This window comes from Rhodnius prolixus, unplaced genomic scaffold (assembly GCF_049639745.1).
Source record: "Rhodnius prolixus isolate KJV_2025 unplaced genomic scaffold, Rpr scaffold_3, whole genome shotgun sequence".
In the NCBI taxonomy this organism is placed as follows: Eukaryota; Metazoa; Arthropoda; class Insecta; order Hemiptera; family Reduviidae; genus Rhodnius; species Rhodnius prolixus.
In genome coordinates, this window is record NW_027411603.1 from 27334142 (window position 1) to 27351452 (window position 17311).

Genomic DNA, 17311 nt, shown 5'->3' on the forward strand with positions numbered 1-17311 from the left:
ATGATTTAATTTACTTGAAAAAGGTTTAGTTTGGACAGAAAAGTATTACAAACGTGTGAATTAAAGGGGGTAGCGGAATAAGAGGGGTCTGGCGGCCCCCACCGGTTTTGATACAATCGACCCAAAAACCTTGGAGGAGACCGATAAAAAAATTTTTGAAATTTTTTCCGACCCTCTCCAACCCCATAAAAACCCGTAAACAAGAAAAATGTGTTTTTTTGATATTTTAATTTTTTTCGAGCGTTCTAATCATTTTAAAGCGGTTCCAACGCAACTAAAAATTTATTTTGGATGTGTAGATGTTCCCTGAATTTTTCCGGTTTTTACTGTACAGTTAAATGAAGTGAAACATAGCTTTGAATCCAAAAAAATCGTTAAAAATCGGGATTTTTTAAAAACAAGTCTTCGGCATTTTGGGCTGACTCGATGGAAAATGACGGCCTAACTATGGTTGAAAGATACACTCTTACTCTACAAAATGGCGCAATTGAAACTCAATTTGGTTGCTTGTTGTCTGCGATAACTCAATTTGAGTAAAACGCGAATTTAAAAGGTATGCGATTTTTGCCTAAAAAATAAGTCACAATTTAATTAAACAAAAAAAGCACCGAAAATAATGTTCGTATAAAGGTATTCTAAATCGCTGATCAAGAATTTGATGTCAAAAACATGTTTTGACAATTAACAGCTGTTAAAAATGCTGTCAACAAAAAACGAAGAATTCATTTTTTTTCAATTTTTTTTAAATGCACGGATAATTGTTTTTATTTTCAATTCATTGAGGTAATTATAATCTTGAATTTTTTTCCCAAATATCTTTTTTATAGGCGTATTTGTCTACGTTGGTTCAGAATTGTATCAAACTTTTCTATTTTTTTTATCTTTACACATTTTTTAGCTTTTGTCATGGAGCGTTGATATCCCAGAAAGTTATCCCAGGATTAATATTTTAAAAAAATCATATAAATATAAAATATGCATTTATTATGAAAATTGTAACTTGATACATAATAATTTTTGTTCATTTTCCGTGTTGTTTTGGTTTGTTTGTTTTTTTCACATTAACGCACTTATAGCAAAATATGTTAGACCTGTATTGAAAAAACTAGAAATAAACTTAACTAATTGTTTCATTTATAAAAAGTTGCATATTTTTATTTACATTAATTGCTAAGAGACTAATTACAAATGTACTTTATTTATTCGAGATCAGACAACAATCGGTACATTTGTACTTTTAAACGACAATTAATAAAAAAGAAGAAAAACTATCTTTCCTCCTACGAAAGCCAATAGTACTTTTTGTACGCTGTGGCGTTATGATTAAAAAAAAAAAAAATCCATCAATCATCATTCAATTCTAAATCATATAAATTTCTAAGAGTAAATAAATTTTGGGCATTTTGCACCATTTTGACCTTCTAGACTCAAAAAATATTTTGTTAATTAATACAAGTACACGCTACCTTACATATTATTTAACAAAAGAATAAAAGCAAGAAAGCCACTAATCTAGCTAGTAATAGAAATCTTAATAAATAAATTTAATTGTGTAGCCAATTAATTATTATTATCATAGTCTTGGACACCTTCTTTCATGTAGAAGGTTCTAGGTGGCAACCAATTTTATAACATAACTATGTCGATAACTAAACAGGAAGCAACATACATTAAAATGTAAGAAAATAACTCGTTTGGATTCAATAACTACAAACAAAGCAACAACAAAAGTTGTTTAAAATGAGAAAAATATAATCTAAAAAATTTCTTTACAAAAAAAATCGAGCATACTCCATCTAAAAATAGTAAAAGTTGTAAAATAGAGAATGAAACAGAAGTAGAGGGAATTATCAGTCAATTCTGTCATCTTCATAAAATAAAGCGGTCTAATGAATTTGTTAATGCAAAAGCACATAGGATACCTTAATTTTTACAACTAAACTTTGATATAATTAAAAATACAAAATGCCAATATTTAATTTATAACAAATTATATAATGAGAGATTTAATTTATGACAATCTATACGCGTGACCTAAAAATTTTTATACATATTCATATATCAAGAAAAAGAATGCAAGAAATTTGATATAGGTACTAAAAGAAAGCTTCCTTAAAAAAAAAAAAAAGTTTATGGCAACTTCAAACAGTAGACACCATTTTTGTTACTTTTGCCCATAAAAACTGCAATTAATGTTTTCCAGCGAGAAAGAAAGTTCTTTCTAAAAACACTAAAGGCATTGGAAAATAAAAAAGCTGTTTCCTAAATTATAAATCGAAAGGCGGACACGAAATATTAAAGAAAAAATCCATACAACATTCCGTTTAAAAAATTATACAATTTTAAGAAATGGGCGGTTAAAAAAGTTACAATAAAGAAATAACACAGATATCAGGAAAATTTGGTATTCATTAAAAGTTTCAATTATTTTCCAGCCATTATCTTTACTTTTCTTTACGCAAAAAAAAAAGAGTGGCATTCAAAATAATGTATAACATTAATGTACCTCATTGATTTAATAAAGAACAGGGCAACCATTGAAATATACAACAAAAATCCAGGAATTTGAAAATTACTGACAGAAAATCTAGTAACATTATTAACAAAATATGTACATTCTTAGTGGTGGAGAATAAAACAACATATTAATGTGTAATTTTGGAGAACCCTGTTAGAATTAAAATGGATTTCATATAATTTTATTTCTATGAAGAATACCATTTTATTGGAACTATGAGTGTGAATGTGATTAATATTCAAAAAGTGCCTCACATTTGTGAACTTCAAAAAATATTGGCAATAAATGCAATAAAATATTTGGTCCCTCTTTGAGCCAGATGGATTGTCGTGAGTTTCAACTAAATGTTTAGAAATGTTGCATATTACTAAGAAAATCCAAAATGTAATATTACCTTAAACAAATTTTTTATAACTTAACATACAAAAATTACTTTTATTACTTTTAGTTCCTAATTTTTAAACTCAGTAAGAAACTTCAAAGGCGATACATAATTTTTAAAATGGGTTTCCTTAAATTGCTAAAATATTTCGCAAGAACGCAATTAAAATTTCTGAACCATTTGACTATCGTGGCCTTCATTGAAACATGTATGCCATACGGTTCTTTCTTTAAGAATGCGAAACTCTCCTGTGCCACAGAAGAGAATTCCAATTGACTCCAGCCCATTCCTCTTCTGAAGATGAACCATCACCAGATCTGTTTGCAATGGCATTTAACATAAAGTTTATTATATGCTTAAAAGAAAAATAAAATTAATTACTACAACCTAATTCTAATGAACAGATCTGTGAAGGTCTGAACAATTTAAGAATGCCCAAATCTATTTTGTTGTAGTTTCAATAATCAATCTCAATTGTAAAGTAAAGTAATCGCCTATTTTTTCAGGCGGGGCTTAACGTCCAACTACCAATTAGGTGTCGTAGGCGTGGGCGGAAGCTTATACTTTACCATAAACAATTTTTTCCACAAATAAAAAGTAGTCATACGCGAATTCAAACTGGGGATCTCCCACTCACAAAGCCACGCTCTTAACCACTAGACCAACACCCGCCCCAATCTCAATTTTATTTACTATTCAAAACAATTTATGTTTTAAAAACCTTGTAATTAATCACAAATCCTTCTATGTTTACAATAAAATTTATGATTATAAAAAAAAAAGATTTCTCTTGTGACCATTTTTTTTGTAATACGAGGAATGAGGATCTTTTCTAAATAACATTTACCTGCATCAGTATCATAAAAGCCGAAATACACAAAATAATTTCAAATTTTTGAAACGGATTAAATTCTTACCATCCTTTTTTGCAGTAAAAATAATGTCAATCCGAATTGACTCTTTCGATTACCCTAATCACTAAGCAATAGGCCTAATGAAATTTCCAGGAATAAGCACTAGTTATATATAAAATTTGGAAATATCTTTTATATTAGAAGAGCAAACATTGGGAAAGTTGGATGGTTTTTTATCAGAACACTTTTCCGTGCGGTTTTAGATAATCACCCTTATTAACTGCCCTACGTGCCATTTTGATTAAGCTCATTAAAACTAATTTAGCAAATTTTATTCTTGTTATATAAATTACTGAAACTATGTATAAACTACAATCATAAATGTAAACATTAATGGCAATAATACAATAATTAAAACTACCTTCGTCTACGCTGGTGTCCTAGTCGTGATAAACTTCTATGCTCATCTATTGTTGCTAGAGTTGTAACAAGCCTTTGAGTTGGGCGCAAATGACGACGGGTTCTTTGAGATAATCTCCAAATAAGTCTTTGTCTATGCGGCAACTGAGATTCAGCATCATAACGAGCAAGAATGTCCAGTACAATAGAATGACAAGAATAAAATAGCCGTTCGGATATCTGTATTGCCAAACATAATGTTTTTAATTATTCATTAGTTTACAATAGTAGTTCTAATAAATTAGGATTTTTAAAAACTTATACTTATTTTATATATTGACATTTGTTTCATTTCAAAGAAAAATAAAGTAAGAGAGGAAGTGGCATTCTCGAAGAATGCCAATCTTTGATAGAAACAATAATTGTCTAACGAAACCGCCATTACCTCGGAAGAGTGAAGGTAAGTGTGGCAAGTGAAGGTCAAATTCGGTACGGGAGAAAAAAATACTACTTTTCTTACAGTGGAGATTTTAGATTTATATTTAAAAGTTTACAAATTAATTTTTGGTTACGCATAATTATAAGGTTTAGTTAGTTAAACGAAAATAATGCTTTTCTTTTTCTGGCCAGATTGGTATAACTGCAATACTACCAACTATCATTCCCTTGAAAGTAGATTAATAGCGAACACATTTTGCTATAAAATACTACATACATCTAAGCTTTGCTTTTTCTGCTATATCTTTTGGATATTGTGTTTTTTACGAAAAGAGGATTAGTGCAACGCAAGGTTCTTCATACAATCTTATTTAACCCGCTTACTTGTCTACATATTTCGGCTAGAAATAATCAACGCGAAAAAACTCACATTCTCCTAGAGTAATTTCAATTCTTAGTAGACTATTTCTTTCAACGAAATACTAGTTACATTCAGATGAGGATGAGGAGAAGTTCAAAAATTAATTTTTCAATTTTTTCATAAAAGGATCTCTCAGTGAATAAATGATTATACTACTCTAAAATAGAAAATAGATAAACTCAGAAGCCTCTTTTGGCTGCGGTGTCATGGGGCACGGGTCCCGCCTCTGATATTTCTATCCTTAATCCTTAACTCAGTTGTAGAGAGCCGGTTTAATTTGCTAAAGATCTCTGTTTTAAATAGAATTTACTAATTATTTGTTTTTAAAGAAAAAATACCAAAATTCTGAACAAGCTTAATCACCGTAGTGTTTCTTCTTAAGCCTACAACCGCTCCTTTTCGAGGCGTCTTAACTCCAAATATTATATCTTATTTACAAGTAAGTTTAAATTTGGAAGATTTTAAACTATGACAAAAATAGTAAAAGTAAAGAATAGCATATTTTTTCAGGCAAGGCTTAATGTTAAACTACCAATTTGAAATAATGTATAGATAAATTTTAATAAAAATAATTTTTACCCGGCAGTGAGTTTGCAGTTGTCCTATTAACGTGACTAAAGTAGTGACCTCTTGTCTGGAAGGAGCAGGTCGTAGAGAAGCAACAACAGAATCAAGTTGACAGCAGAGAAGAACCAAAGAAACAATACTAGGGCGAAGGCTGCTGCAAGCCGCGTCACACACAATCACCTCCAAACGTTGGCAGAGTTCATAAGCATTTATAGCCCTGTTCAATTTCGAAAATATTATTTTTACATCAAAGTTAATGAACACAGAAATAGGCACTTGAAGCACTTTTTCCTGGAGTTTGTTGAACCAAGGTTAACATAAGATAGAAAACCGGTACATGAGCGTAGGACGATAGACAGTTTGTTACAAGCTGGAATATTGTCGTCTTCTTTATGTTTTATGTTATTGTATTGTTTTATTAATTAAGAAAAATCTAATATAAACCTGATTCAAATAAAAAGTGTCGTATCTTTTCTTCCAACATTTCATTTTGTACAAAAAATCATTTTATATTATGTATAATACAAATATATAATATATAATAATTTAAAATACCTCTAGTTACTTTATTAATTGCACGGTGTGTAAGTTAAAGTATGAAACGAGTCAACTGATTAAATAATTTTCAAATAATCTTTTAAAATATTGCTTATGAAAATATTGCTATTTTAGAAGAATGAAAGTATGCGCTAAAAATGTATAGAATTTTATAAACTTCCCTTTATTTTTTCATAAAGACTGTTAAACTGCCCATAAAAAAAATTACCTAGCATAAATTTCTGTACCCGCTCTTGCTAACAATTCATGGAAAATCTGTAAAAAGACATAAGCAGTTACAGGTCTTCCACCGGCTGCCGATACTCCAGTTTTTGCAGCAATTACGGACTGCATACGAAACAGATCCCCTCTGCTGCATCTACATTGAGAAATGGCAAGAATATCCTCAGCTGTAGGCACTGAGACTGTAGTATCGCTATTTTCACAAACATTGTTGCTGTCACTACACACTGCAACGCAAGCCAGCTGAAATGATGCAATTGATATGCATGCCATATGCTTAGGACGCACCTGGAAAAGAAATATTAAAAATGAATATAATGGAAAAATACTTTGCATGTTAACTTAGAAAATAGACGCAAAACGATCAGGTAGGTTATTGTGATCAATCCTAACTTAAACAATCTAACAGTTTTGAATGTTTAAATAACCATGGTAGATCACAACCTCTAATTCCCTTATTTACATGTAGTGTAAACATAAAAATTAAAAAAAGGGATTAATAACCAATTAATACTTGTAAATATAATCGTAATCAAAGTTTTTTATTCACCTTCATTTTTGTGAGAAAACGATCCATTAAGTTAGCAGCGACAAAGAGCACCTCAGAAGGCAAATCGTACCATATCTTCAACAAAAACAAAAATTATAAAATTACATGCAATTCAATCACAAAACCAAATAAGAAAACTATAGTATATCCCAAATAGACAAATTCGGAAAACACATTAACGAGTTTGTTCATATCGTGTCTGAATGTTTCTATCTCCACCTTTCCTTTAATTAGTTTTGGCTGTTGCTCAATTCTTCGTATATGTGCATGGAACCTGCACAGTTCAGATAGGTGGTCGGAGTCTAGTTGGCAGACTGAGTCCAGTTATATTGGTGTGTTAATGTTTTGTAGCAATGCCATGACGAGTATGTTAGATAAATAATTGCGTTGATTGAGGTAGAATGTGAAATAATTGTATTTAAGTTGTCCGAAAGAGCCAAGAGTTTTGTTCCGTTGTTGTTACGTAGTAGTCCGGAATCCTCAGTACATAAATACATTTTGGCTGTATAGTTAAATGTATGGTGTACAATTTTGTTGTATGCCTTTTTACATAAGTCTTGTGTTTGGTCTCCGATAGGCAGCTATTAAGGTTAGGAGACTAGTGTCTGTTTTTTTTTTTTTTGCATTGGCTTTTCACCATACAGCCAACTTCTGTCGTATTTACGTGGATTTACAGCTTCTAGTTTATACAGGAGAGGTACCGGGAATTCTTGTTTAATATACTTAGTCATAAAAAGGAACACAAATTACTTATCAGTTTGATTAAATTAATAAATAGAGGATAGGTCATTAACAGGCAGGATGTCTTCAGAAGCGAGAGGTTTTTCAACCATTTTGATCTAGTCAAGAAGTTTATTCTTCTTCCAACCAGAATTCTTTACTTACTAATACTGAGAAGAACCAACCTTCAAAGATCTCAAAACGTGAGCGGAGCCATCGCGGATACCAACTGTCACCTCATGTCCATCCTAAAAGAAAGTCACCAATGAAATAATTAAATTTAAAAAGAAACACCAGCTATACAGCTATAACTGATGCCAAGAGTCTTCAAAAGATCTTAACACCTGTAAGTTACTTGAGAAGTGTTACTGAGGTTACATCCTCTGTTTCTGAAACAGGGAGGGGCAAAGACCACCAGTGCACATTATACGTCTTCTGGGCAATGAAGTCACATAAGCTAATTTTGTCAAGCACAGGGAGATAATTATCAAGGTAGACTCCGATCATGCATGACCACGGTCCAAATTATCCTAACAAAAGTAATCGCCTATTTTTTGAGGCAGAAATGATCGTCCTACTGCCGTAGGGGTCGTGGACGAGGGCGGAAGCTCATACTTTACTATAAACAATTTTTTCTAAGAAATAAAAAGTAGTCAATCACGGGATTCGAACTGGGAACTTCTCACTTACAAAGCCACGCTCATGACCACTAGACCAACACCCTCCAAATGTCCCAATACATATGGCTTTGAATGCTCTTTTCAGGTGACCTTGAGACTAATGACTGAGAGCAGGTTGGACTATTCATTGACCGAGAATACCAATCTAGTTTAATCTAAGACAGCTTGTGGCTCCCAAAACGGAATCTATAAGTTGAAACCTTCGTTGAAAGTTCTCTTGAAGTAAACTCCACACTTTTGTAGGCCGAAATATACAATTAAAACCTGCGCTGAGAAAAACGTGAGAAGAGACCTAATTCTTATAATCTCGGGCAGCCAGGCTGCGCTAAGAAGTACTCTTAAAAACAACCTTATCTCTCGTTTGACAATATAGGGATTTCTGAGGCAGCTTTACCGGTACGATAAGGTAGTATTTAAGGATGCCGGATCATTCTTGCATTAGGGTGATAAAGTTGCTGATCAACTGTGTTTATTGGTCCACAACCTGCTCTTGGTATCACCAAGTGCATCATGAGAACAACTCTTAAACAATGGCTTTTGGGAGTACACGTCAAATCCTGGAATGCCTTTCAAGAATTAAACATTGTAAATGTATTATGTTCGATCTGTATAAAATCACAACCGAGGAGATCCTGATTTTAGGTAGGAATAAGATTATTCTGGTAACTAGCCCAATTCACTAGACACCTCAGGTTCAGACAACATCTTCACAGGAGGGTTATTAAACCCGAAACCTCAATGGGGGTTCAGCCAAAAAGAAAAGGAAACGGCTTCTCATATTCTGTTTGAAGTAGCTACCACGAGGTTGCGATAAGAGATATTTGTTGACACTTTGTAGCCAGAGTAGATCATATTATAACAAAAATTAGTGAATAAGATCCTGGACCTAATAGGAGTATTTAACAACTAGATTGTCAAGAGCATGGTATATTAAGCCTTTTTGCTGCGGTTCCTTGCGGTATAAGACCCACAGCTTATCTCAATAATAATACAAATAATAATAATTACTATTCTAAAGTTACTTCTAATAAAAACACAAAACTAAGTTCCAACAATAAGAAAAAACTAGTTTCAGTTTTAATGATAATAAATTTTATTACACTAAAAATTTGAAGGGTTAAGAAATCTTAGTTCTTAATAACAAACAAAAATTAGATTCTATATCAAAACATTAAAAATATACTACTTACTTGTGAAGATACTGGTAGTTGCAATTTTGGTTGAAACTTCGCTTCCAACGAAAGGGCCTCATTCAACTTATCAAAAGATGGTGAAATAATATCTTCAAAAAGCAAATTTTGTTGGTCTGGAGAAGAACAAACATCTGGTTGCTCTGATCTGGAAGTAGATGCCATAACTTCGTAAAGATAACGAAGGGATTTCGACACCACTTACGATGAAATGACCGGAATACTTCCACCCTGACGGGGAAACCTACAAATAATCATGTCAAATAAAGTATAAAATGCATCCAGCAGTGAAATATTAATGAAATCAGTTGTATTTTTTTTAATCATAAAAAAGTTTTTAATTAATTTCTTGACAAAAAGAAAATATGAAAAATGAATTTCTTGAGGTAATTTCATTTCTATTTTTATCCTGCGAGTTATTTTATCAACTTGCAACTATCAAATACCGATGAGGTGATATTTTGAATACTAGGCACTAGATGTAGTGATTGCCGGAGGGAAGGTTCTTCATTTTTAGTAATTGTGTGAAACCAACTTCAATTTGATGATTTAAATATATTAATTTCTTATATAAAAAACCAATAGTTGTTAATAATATATATATAACGCAAAGTAAAGTAATTGCCTATTTTTTCAGGCGGGCTTCACGTCCAACTACCAATTAGGTGTCGTGGACGGAGGCGAACATAGCCAAACATACTTTACTGTAAATTTCTTTTATTAACCATTAAATATTAAATCCAAGGCCTAAGACCAGGAATCGAACCCAGTACCACAATACATATTAGCTTTACAGGTCTCGTCTTTAACCGCTCGGGTAACTCTAACGGAATAACTCTAGCCTGCCTAGATCTTGACTTTGCCACCATAAGTGCTGCTACAAACAGTGCGTGGGAGTCCAGAGTTTTGTCTTGCTTATCCGTTGATGGTGTTTAGTGTGAACAGATTCTTAAAAAAAATAAGGTAATTTTGACATTAAACTGAAAGTTGTTTTTCATATTTTAAATTACCATAACTTTTGAAAAACCTAACCGATTAAAAAAATTTGTTTTTATTTTTTTATAAGTTCCAATACTATAAAAATATGACAAAAAAATATAACGTTCCATTTGAAAAAAAAAGTTGGGTATGTATCTCGAGATATTTGAGTTTAAAAAAAATGGGTCAATCACTGAAAATAAACTAGACTAAAAATGATTAAATACGTGTTTTTATTTTTTCGAAATTTCCCGCTGTTTGAAAAAAAAGTGGGTGGAACATATAACTCTGTATACACCCTTATATATATATAAAGCGAGCTGAATATGAGGCCCAAATTACATTATTTTAAACATACATAACTTCAAATGAACTCTTTTAGATTTGCCCAAAACCTACAGGTGAGAGGACCATGGCCTCCAAGAGCTACATCATTTTTACAGTAATCATTAAAATGTTTGTCTCGATGGATTTTTGCATTTTTTAAACTGACACTTTCTGAGCTTTATGAACTTGAAGGTAAATTCTCTCCTGATCTGACCATTCGTTACATCACTTTTTATCTATTACAAAACAAAAATGCTTGGTTACTCTTACTTTTATAAAATCATTTGGAAAATGAAAAATTAGACTGACCCATTCTACGACTGAAAGATGACTAATGAAAAAATAAATTTCAAATAAATTCGATTCCATATACTCTATTTTTATATTCTGCTGCTTCTAGCTCAAAACCTTCTTAAATGACATTAAAGGAAAATATTGTATGCAAACCATTAGAAAAAATTTGAATACGCACAGTAAAATCAGATTACATTATGTTTACTAACTCATGAACAAAGAGTACAAAATAAGGAATGCGCTCTCAAAAGAGCTGAGCATTAATTCAAGTAATCTTTGATTACTTCTTAGTCGAAGAACCTTGATTGCCTTATTTTTTTGGACTAAACTATCTAGGAGGTAATGATTTAACTTTGAAGTGAGACAGGTGTTGAAGAGAATTGTAAGCAACATTCAGAAACACAGTTTCGGTTTGCTTAACAGAAGATGCCACTTTAAGAAATTGTAGTCTGATATCGAAGTTTTATCTATCAAAAACATAAAATGGAAAAACTAAAAGAAGGAAGTAAAGAGTTTAATTTAGTTGCAAATTTTAAAATAGTTCATAATCTGTCCTCAACTAATTAAACAATACTAATTTGTAAATATGTATATATTTATTATATCATTAACTATATACTATTTTATGTATTATATATTTATAATTCATACAAATACTTATATATATAATTCAAGTATTAAATGCCAAACTTTTCTAAAGTAAAAATAAGGTTTGTTTAACACAATTCAAATGGCTTACCCAGGCGTAATCCGCCGCTGATCTGAATACGTTTTGCAATTTTGCTTAGAGTTTCAGTACAAATTACGAAAATGTATAATGGCTAAATAAATTAAGAGAGGGAATAATTAAAACAAAAAACAAACAAATTAAATAATGCAATCTTTCCTATACTCTCATCATTCGGACGTGAATCCCACTTCAACGCACTGAACAGACGCAATACTCAACTCAACTCTAAGTACAAACAAGCAAACAACCATTTTTCAGCTGACCAGCTAATCAGCTGTTCTCAGTTGATCCGTCACCAAGGTAGCAATCCTGTTTAAATGGCGTCAGTTCGGTAATTGCACGGAAGCAACGAAACGGCTAGCAGTGATAAATTTGGTTCTATAACACAAAATAACTCACTTCTATTCAGGATTTTAATACATTAGATTGTTCGTTATAAAATGATTGTTGTCTAGTATAATAAGAGCAAAAATTGAGAGAAATCAATTGATTATTAATGTAATTTTGTAAGCACAAAAACTTGTGCGAAGCGCCCCAAAACTTTCTACTGCAATTGTGGTACAACTGGATAATATCTCTATTTTATCCATTGTGGTTCACAAGTTTATTGCATCCCTTAAAGCCCAGTTAAGTAGATTAATTAGTTGGTACAGATTCCAACTCAAGCGCCGTATGATCATGAATGAAAGTTCGAAACATGTCAGAGACAGTAAACATGCGTGCTACGACGAATAAAGTCAAAGATAATGTACAAATGTACTTTAACAATGGAACAGGATATGGCGTAGTGGTGAAGATTATATATTTTCAATATTTCAATTTCAGACAAACCAGTGAGCGATTTTTTCGGAACTTGATGGTAGCGCTCTCTAGAAGTTTAAATTAAGCTTAAACACAACTCCCTAATATTTATTTTTCTAAAAATGTCTCAGGCAAGAATGGTACACGTTACTATGTTGACTGGAAGCATCTACGTTTAGCGCAAATCTTCATGAAACAGCGACCTTTGCCTTTGTTGAGAATGTCACATTTTCTGATTACGTCACCTATTCTATAATTTAATTCATCACCCATTCATGTTATCTAAAAAAAAAAAGATTTTCAAGAAACTCATTTTTGAAATCGCTACATCGCAATAGTTCTTAATAAGATCTTTAAAAGAAAGGCAAAAATAATACAAGTTTACTTTTGAAAATGTCTATTAATGTGAACATAACAATTTCGCAAGTAATAATATATTTCTCGTTCAACCAAAACCAACAGCAGGAAACTTTTGCAAAAACTCTGTGAGAACAGCTGGAAAAAAAGACATTATTTTATAACGCTCTCCCATTTTATCTTTATCCATTAACATATGATATCCTGAGATAAGATGTTCTTTTTCTTCTATTCTGTAACGTGTTTCCAACAGCTTCTGTTGAAAGTAAAATAATGATTACTTTCCCTACGTATAAGAAAAAATAATAATACAAATCTAATTTGATTTTACATAATTTGATCATTACCTTTAGTCTAACATCAATATGCATGTTAGAAAGAAATTGTCGTTGGGGAATGGGCCCTAATGAGAATAGTCTATTTCCTGTTGCCTTCCGAAGGTAAGAAAAATCTACATCAGCTGTAAGATCGGCAGTACCTGGTTCTATGAGAGGGTCATGTAAGGAGTGTTGGGAGAATGCCTTTAAAAAATTAAAATGTATATAAATATATGTAAATGCGTGCAGAAGGTGTAAAATATGAATTAAATCTTGAATGATAAATTTCTCAGTTACCCTAAAAGTGTCTGTCTTTTCTCCTTCATGGCCATAATCAATAATCAGGGCAAAACCTCCATTTTCTTCTAAACGTAAACTTATTTGCTCCATAATTATTCCAGTTTGAGGAGATACTTCAAAATGGTTTCGTTTGTTCTCCTCCTGTAACATAGATTTTCCTGAATTTACATTACTTCCTCGAGGTCCTATAATATACGTTTTTCAAACCCAAATTTTGAATCGTAGTTCCTTCTATCAACCAGACTGTAAAACTGCATATTAATGGCATATTTAACCTAACTCTAAGAATACCATAATTCAAATTCTTATTCGAAAAGGGTATTACATAGGAATTCGAATTTATAAGAAAATTATGATAGCCACTTTCAAAAAAAAGTTTCAGAAAAGTAAAAAATCCATCTATTAACGTGGTACTAGAAGTGGAATCTTCTTCAAACTCACAATTTTATCAACATACATGTATGTAATGTACAAGACATGAACACATTTTATTAAATAGGTATTTTAGAGGTAAACTGCACAATACCTTCTTTGAGAAGTGCCATAATTGTATTTACGGCAAAAAAAAAAGAAAAGCAAATGACTACGTTCATCAACATGAGAATTAAACGTTTTAAAAAACTATTAAGAATTATATTCGAGAAAATCTCAAAAAAATGAAAGAACTATTTTGAATTTTGGTACTTTCACAGAGGGGATTTGGATCACTAAATTACAATTCTCTGATGGGACTCTTTCACAAAATAAAGTTTCGGCTGCTCATGATTTTTTCCTTTTTGAGATATGTTGTTCACACCTTATTAATACATATTTTTTGTATTAACTATAATGCTACATATATATTTGATGGACCGAACGCTAGTAGAATATGAAACACGTACGAATTCATGGAATCAGAAATTGCAAACAAATTCAGCCAACATATCTCATCAAATTGCAGTAATAAAATGAAAACGTACTAGTCAAAAAGAAACTGGAGTTATAAATTTCAATCCTTTTCTCCCTGAAAATCCACTTTGTGGGTTCTGCAATTGCAGTTTGAATTAGAGTTTTTTTGAAAATCGGGACTAATTCTTGTAATTACCTTATTAGTTCAATTTGACAAAATGGTGTTCATTCCAAACATCTTTCCAAAGGCTTCAAGAAACTAGCAAACACAAACTGTACATAATAGATTCTGGCCTGAGTAGATAAATGATCTCTACTTTTCTTAAAGATTTTTTTACCACTTAATTAGTTTTCCCTCAAGAAGCGAAAAATAAAAACAATTTTAAGATACAAGTAAAAGATATCACTGTTTTTGAATTTGTTTTATTAAATATCAATTATTTCAAGGATACTTCCTTAATAAATAAATATATTTGTTAAAATGTTGTTATGGCAAAACAAAACAAAAACTGAGCTTCTAAAAGATCTTATCCTAAACAATTACTTTCGTAAGGAGAAGAGATGCAGGAGTTGGATTTCGAGATAACACGTAGCGTAACTGTTTACTTTCCTCTTCAGAAACATCTATCATCACTTCTCTCCACTCGTTACCCACTTTCTGAAAGAAAAACGAATTTGTTATTCCAAACAAAGGAAGAATTAGCGTACTGGATTCCCACACGGAGATCTGGGTTCGAATCCAGTTGTTATCTCTCGTAGATTTTTCTCTTCCTAAGAGGTTTTTACAGCTCACTGTTCAAGTCAGCATCTGAACTTATTGCCAGTAAGGAGAAGTCCGGCAGTGCACTGCAAAAAAGCTCCGGGTGCCAGTAATCTTTGATGTTGAAGCGCCTTGAACTTAAAACAAAAAATGGATGTTTTTTTTTGTACTCAGTTTTTTCGCTAAGGCCGTGGGGCTATAAGGATGATTGTAGGACTATTAACTGGCCACTGTAGGCTCAGAAAACACATTCATCGCATGGGCCTGGCAGATGATAGCCTCTGAAGGTTCTGTCAGGAAGAGGAGGAAACGGCACTGTACGTGCTGTGTCAGTGTGAGGGGCTCGTGTGGCTAAGGATGTTACTTTGGGGGAGGAAAAACCAAGGCCTGTAAGCTTTACCCAAGAGTCGCTCCCCAGAATTAAGAGTCTGATCAAAAGTACGTGTCTCGAGGGCGAGCTTTAGAGTGAGGGGAGCCACAATAGATCCAAAGGGGTCGCAGTGGCGTAGGCCTTGAGGCCGCCATAGTTTAATCTAATCTATATTATCAACATATTACTTCATTATCATAAACCATTTTTATTATCAAACTTGCATTCGTTAATCATGAGCGATGGTTAAATTTAGAAAGTTTTTTTTCTCTACCTAACTATAAGTTAGAAGTGATTGCCCTATTACTGATTTATTAATAAATTTTCATTTCTAATTCTAAAAATGAAATATTTAACTTAATTTTATGAAAAAAAGAGCATTAATTGGCCTTTCCTATCGCTATAATAAGAATTATGCTTAAAAAAAGTACATTAAATTAGCAAAGCGCTTATGAATACGTAAAAGTTTATGAATAAGTTAACTGGTCTACTTATGCATAAACTTGCCTGAAATTTATGAATCGGAAGGGCATCAAAAAATTCATGAGCAATTACAATGGAGAACGCTTTAGGAACGTAACGAATGTCTGAGTACCAATAAATTGGAGAAGAATGGGATGAAAATCCTTTTTGGTAACAACCAAAATCATTGTCGTCTGTTTCATCCAGTTCTGATACACTATCAGGTAAACATAATGCTTTCGCTTGGAACTTACTCATTGAACGGCTTATTTCTACCAAGTGTATACTCAACTTGTTGTGGCCAATTATATCTAATTTGTTATATACCTGTAAAACAGAATTCATATTAAAACAATATCATGTATAAATGTAATCAATATTTCATATTTAATGTATTACAGAATAAATTATAATTCGATCAACAAACATATAAATTCTTTCATCAAAAAAAGGCATCTATATATCAATACTATAAATAATTGTTTACATAAAAAACATTTTAAATCAAGACTCACTCTTAAGATGTCTTGCATCATCGTTCCACGACCAGGGCCTAATTCAATAAGCTGCAGTGGAAGAGGTTTACCCAACTTTTGCCATTCGCAGAGAGTCCATACGGCCACTACCTTTAACAAGATTATAAAAAAAAAAGCAGGAATATATCAAAAAACATTATTGTGTTGAATAATTACTTGATTTTAAAATGATATAATTAAACAAATACTTGCCTACCTCACCAAACATTTGGCTAATTTCCGGAGAGGTAATAAAATCTCCACGCATCCCGAATACGTCATTTTTCATATAATAACCACCCTTAGGGTTTGTTAAAACTTCTCTCATGTACTCAGCAATGGAAATTGGTCCAGTCATTTTAATTTTAGATTTGATATCGCAAAAAAACGAATACCTTCTTCGCTTAAACACTTGTGCACGTCTTGCACACGCGAAAATTCTTCTGAACTGATTCATGACTAACCATTAATGGATATTATCATCTTATAATATAATTCTTTAAAAAGAAATCTATTCATATATGAAACACAATATTTGGCATTTTCTAACTCAATTATAACACAAACGTTATAATAACATTCTCCTTTATCAGCTGAGGCTGTAGCCTTCTTCTCTAACCATTGCTTTTCCGTTATCATTGCTTAAATTTTCCATTATCGATTTGTACTTGTTACTAATAATTCAACTCAGTTTTTAACTCATCCTTGAAAAT

At 31.9% G+C, this 17311-nt stretch overlaps 3 protein-coding genes across 7 annotated transcripts in view; 1 reads left to right on the forward strand and 2 right to left on the reverse strand.

Moving 5' to 3' along the window:
- Vav (Vav guanine nucleotide exchange factor) overlaps positions 1 to 6039 on the forward strand; it is a 34017-nt gene extending 27978 nt beyond the window's left edge. For all 3 annotated transcript variants that reach the window (XM_074125006.1, XM_074125007.1, XM_074125009.1), the window contains exon 19: positions 5599 to 6039. The gene's annotated coding sequence lies outside the window, so the exon portion shown is untranslated. The remainder of the gene's footprint in view (positions 1 to 5598) is intronic.
- Positions 964 to 11977, reverse strand: CycG (cyclin G). The gene is made up of 8 exons (XM_074125026.1): positions 11838 to 11977; positions 9500 to 9743; positions 7815 to 7877; positions 6910 to 6984; positions 6346 to 6647; positions 5592 to 5796; positions 4176 to 4393; positions 964 to 3217 (listed from the first exon to the last, which is right to left on the reverse strand). Exons 2-8 carry the CDS (start codon positions 9662 to 9664, stop codon positions 3130 to 3132), a joined length of 1116 nt encoding a protein of 371 aa, XP_073981127.1. The 5' UTR covers positions 9665 to 9743; positions 11838 to 11977; the 3' UTR covers positions 964 to 3129.
- On the reverse strand, positions 11859 to 17226 carry LOC141452653 (protein arginine methyltransferase NDUFAF7, mitochondrial). 3 transcript variants are annotated; one of them, XR_012457518.1, is made up of 8 exons: positions 16816 to 17225; positions 16599 to 16709; positions 16129 to 16410; positions 15036 to 15149; positions 13601 to 13744; positions 13334 to 13507; positions 13015 to 13242; positions 11859 to 12911 (listed from the first exon to the last, which is right to left on the reverse strand). XR_012457518.1 is itself a non-coding variant. In XM_074125020.1 (7 exons), the coding sequence occupies exons 1-7, from the start codon at positions 17053 to 17055 to the stop codon at positions 13075 to 13077; spliced, it is 1233 nt and encodes a 410-aa protein (XP_073981121.1). In that variant the 5' UTR covers positions 17056 to 17225; the 3' UTR covers positions 13010 to 13074. The 3 variants fall into 3 exon arrangements, 2 of the variants coding, with proteins under 2 accessions (XP_073981121.1, XP_073981122.1); XM_074125020.1 differs by lacking the exon at positions 11859 to 12911 and having other exon boundaries at positions 13010 to 13242; XM_074125021.1 differs by lacking the exons at positions 11859 to 12911; positions 15036 to 15149 and having other exon boundaries at positions 13010 to 13242; positions 16816 to 17226.
- Positions 17227 to 17311: the final 85 nt, after the last annotated feature.